The 3,673-nt window shown below is 36.6% G+C and overlaps 1 protein-coding gene across 1 annotated transcript; it reads left to right on the forward strand.

The window, feature by feature from the left end:
• On the forward strand, window positions 1–2,527 carry LOC145908315 (reticulophagy regulator 3-like). The gene is made up of 2 exons (XM_082995567.1): window positions 1–51; window positions 348–2,527. Exon 2 carries the CDS (start codon window positions 418–420, stop codon window positions 1,612–1,614), a length of 1,197 nt encoding a protein of 398 aa, XP_082851693.1. The 5' UTR covers window positions 1–51; window positions 348–417; the 3' UTR covers window positions 1,615–2,527.
• Window positions 2,528–3,673: the final 1,146 nt, after the last annotated feature.

Consider the following 3,673-nt stretch of genomic DNA (forward strand, 5'->3'; position numbering starts at 1 on the left):
AGTGTATCTTCCGGGGAGCAACAACAACAATGGAGGTTTTTAGAACTGCAGGTATATCAAAATACCATATATTTCATACATTTCCATGTGATTTCCATTTTCCAAGCAGAAGATACGCAGAGGATAAATACGGGGTCACGTACTCCAATAGTACACTAGACCCTAAATATGTACTCTAAATACGTCAGAAATTTTGTGGCAGTAATTTAACTTGGTAATTACTAATTATTTATGAATTCGTTGCAGCACCAGTCTACCGAATTAAGGCGCTTTTGCAGACAACCGAGGCAAATGCACTTCATTAACTTTTGTAAAATGCAATTATCAAATGGTTGTTTTTATTTTAGATATGAATTGGAGAAGTTAGTTACATCAAAAGGAAAATCTGAAACCTTAAAAACAATAAAAAGTGTAAAAATGGCCTCCACGTCTGGTAGTGGTGATGCTTCTGCATCGATGAATGAGCAAAAAGACCGACGAAAGGAAATTACTGAAAAAATCCACAACCAACTTAAAAGTTATGAGTCCCTCCTTCTTTACCTGCAAAGAGTCCTAGTGTGGGAAAAACCCATTCACTCTGTGTCATTTTTTATACTTATACACATTGGGTTTGGATACATGACCATACGAAGCAATCATGTGATTGGCTTTTTGTCATCAATAGCGCTTGTGCTCGTCTTTGTTGATGTCTGGAAACATAAACTATGGCCAGAAATTCGTGCTGTGTCTCCTGATGAACTTGCAGAATGGGGTGAGCTTCATCCAAGACTTTTAAGTATCTGGGAAATGTGCCAGTCTTTGACTGAAGTGTTCTTATCGGCCGAGTGGGCTTTTGAACAAGCAAGCGCCACCAGACAACATCACCCTGGGAAGTTTTGTATGATATTTTGTGCATTTTGCATTGGTTTGATTTTTGTTGGGCAAAAAATCCCTGGCGTTCTTGTGTCCTACACAGTGATGCTTTGTGTGTTGCTGTGGCCTTTGGTTTGGTACCATCGGCTCTTGGAAAAATCCTACTCAAGAATTGAACCTTTTTTAATGCAGATGCAATACACATTGAGACAGCGATCTGCAACAACACAAATTCTCACTAAATATGTAAACACCAGAAAGCACTCGATAAAATCCTCTGAGGACTCAGACGAAGATCTGTCTGACTTTCTTCCACAACTTGATGAGAAGACAGCTGAAGTTTTGGCAAGAGCAATTACTGATGACTCTGAACTCTCCGAGACTGACGAAGAAATTTTGGCCAATGAGTTGCCCACATTTTCCAGAGCAAGCACTCCAGACAATTTAACAGCAAATGAGACATATTTAAATACCTTACCACAAGCATTCCTCTCACATAATGATGACAACGACAGCGATGATGATTTTGGTTTGCCAGCTGATTATAATGAAAATGTACCAAGAAGGCCAGAACAGCAACACAACCCAGCTCAATTTATGAGTTCCGAAATTGTTAAGGCAGCTATCGGTAATGTGATTAAAGATACCTTTTCATCTATTGTTGATACAATGAAGCCGGGTGAAGGCAGCCAGAGCAAATCATCCACACCATCAAGTGATTTTGAGTTTATTGAGTTGGAAAATGAAAATGAAACACAGTAACAAAAAAGAATTAGTGTTTCCAATTTTATGTCATCTGTTGACATGTGTTTGAAGGCATGTACTTGAAATTGCTTTCAGATCGTCATTGTAAACAGTTTGCATAAATTGAAGCAAATTTACGGTGTATGTATGTATTTAATGTTATTCAAGCTATGCTTGAAGGCTTGCAAATGTACGTGAGTTTAATGTGTTGAATATATTACCTTTGGTTTTTTGAAGATTACTGCTGGTGCTTTTTTGATAAAGCCAATGCATAAATCCAGAAAATGTCCACAAGTGTCCTTACAAATAGCACTTTTCAGAAACCAGACATATCATGCTAAACAAACCCTTGTGTATATCACCTTATTTCAGTGTTTGTGTGCAATTGCTCTACCCTTTACTTACACATTTCCACTTGTTATTGGAAATCTTTTTTGATTTAACACCACATGTCATAACTTTTAAACATGTTTCCTATAACTAATTTTGTCGGGGGGAAAATTTGTAATGTGTTTTCAATCTACTTGCCAGTATTTTTTCATTCACTGTTATTTTCAAGATGTAACCATCTACATGTCATTTAATTGTTGGTTTGTCTCAATTTTTATTAGTTAGTATTTGTGCTCAGTAAATTAAACACATCCATTTCTGGAAGCCAATATATTTGCTAGGAAACCTATCTTAAACTAATATTGTTGTAAATGATTAAATTTTACTGTGTTGTTGTACAATGTTACATCTATTTGCACAGTTTGTTTTGTGTATTAATATGTAGCTAAGCGTGGTGGTTCGCAATCTGTTCAAAAAGAGTCCACCTTTTAAATCAGTTAAATAATCACCTTGTCTTAACATGTTTTGGTTGCTTATAGTTTTTGAATGTATTAGTTGCTGACGATTTTGGGCCTATAACTTTTGCGTTTTCCAACATTGCCGAGTAATAATAAAAAAAAAAAAAAAAGACCGACGTTAGATGCAAATTCGGATCAAGATTCGACAAACTCGAATGTGGACTGGACACTACGGCATGACTGCCAGTTTGCATACAAAACAAGCATAAAAATGTATACCCTGTGATTGCCAATGAGACGAGCATGTGAACCAGTTCACATTCGAGAAAATTTGTCCGAAAAAAATAGCCGACGGTTGCTTCAAACATTTTGAAAACCTACATGAAACGAATCGAAATTCTATAACATCCAGTGTTAGATAGGAGTTTCCTAGTAAATATTAGACGTAGAAGTAGCGAGTTGTAAACGTTTCGCAAAACAAGACAAATCTCAAATACGAGTACTCCATGCAAGGTCCCATTTTTTCTGGGTCCTGGTTATTGGCGTTCAAAGAAAATGCCCATAATCCATGAGAGCTGCAGACAGGTGTGCACACTGTTCTGACCTGTAAGGCCTCATCAGTGCAGCTGGTGACTGTGGCACTAGGCTAGGAAGCAAAACATATTTCCACTTTGTGGCATCGTTCGGCCAATCGTCGATCCGTTGGGTACCAATCAACAGAGACGAACCAAACTATGGCCAAACGACTATAATCCGAAATACGAATATTTTGGGCAGTTGTGTAACAAGGAAAATCAATACAAAAGTTCAAAAGAAAGATTATAACTTTGCAAAAACTTGTCAACAATTGTAATCGTCGTATGTGTTCCTCCGTCTCATCCAGTAATTTAAAATTACGTTATGTCGTGTGATGAGTTTTGTTGAATCGAATTAGGTCTGCGCGCGTCTGGGAGAATGAGCTGCTGCAAGACATGTTGCGTTTGTCCTTATATAGAGGACGTTTATCTCGGTGACAATTCAATCTGTATCAGTGTATAGCTTTGAAATTTTCAATGGACTTGAAACAAAATTTTGCAAATAAACTTTTTTTTACATTGTGTGATGTTGTTTATGAGACATTTTTTTCTATGTAAATTTATTGTTTTTTTGTTTACTTTCACCTACAATGTTAAGTTATTTACCACGAAATCCATTTTTTACTCTAAATTTACACAAAAACAGTTTAGATGTGCAGTGTGTTATTAGACTGCTCAGCAGTTTAAGGTGAAATACTATTTTATTTCAGAAAT

This window comes from Ascidia mentula, chromosome 7 (assembly GCF_947561715.1).
Source record: "Ascidia mentula chromosome 7, kaAscMent1.1, whole genome shotgun sequence".
NCBI lineage: Eukaryota > Metazoa > Chordata > Ascidiacea > Phlebobranchia > Ascidiidae > Ascidia > Ascidia mentula.

What these genes read in the sequence shown, in the direction of transcription:
- LOC145908315 (XM_082995567.1), top strand. Translation starts at nt 418, where the DNA reads ATGGCCTCCACGTCTGGTAGTGGTGATGCTTCTGCATCGATGAATGAG.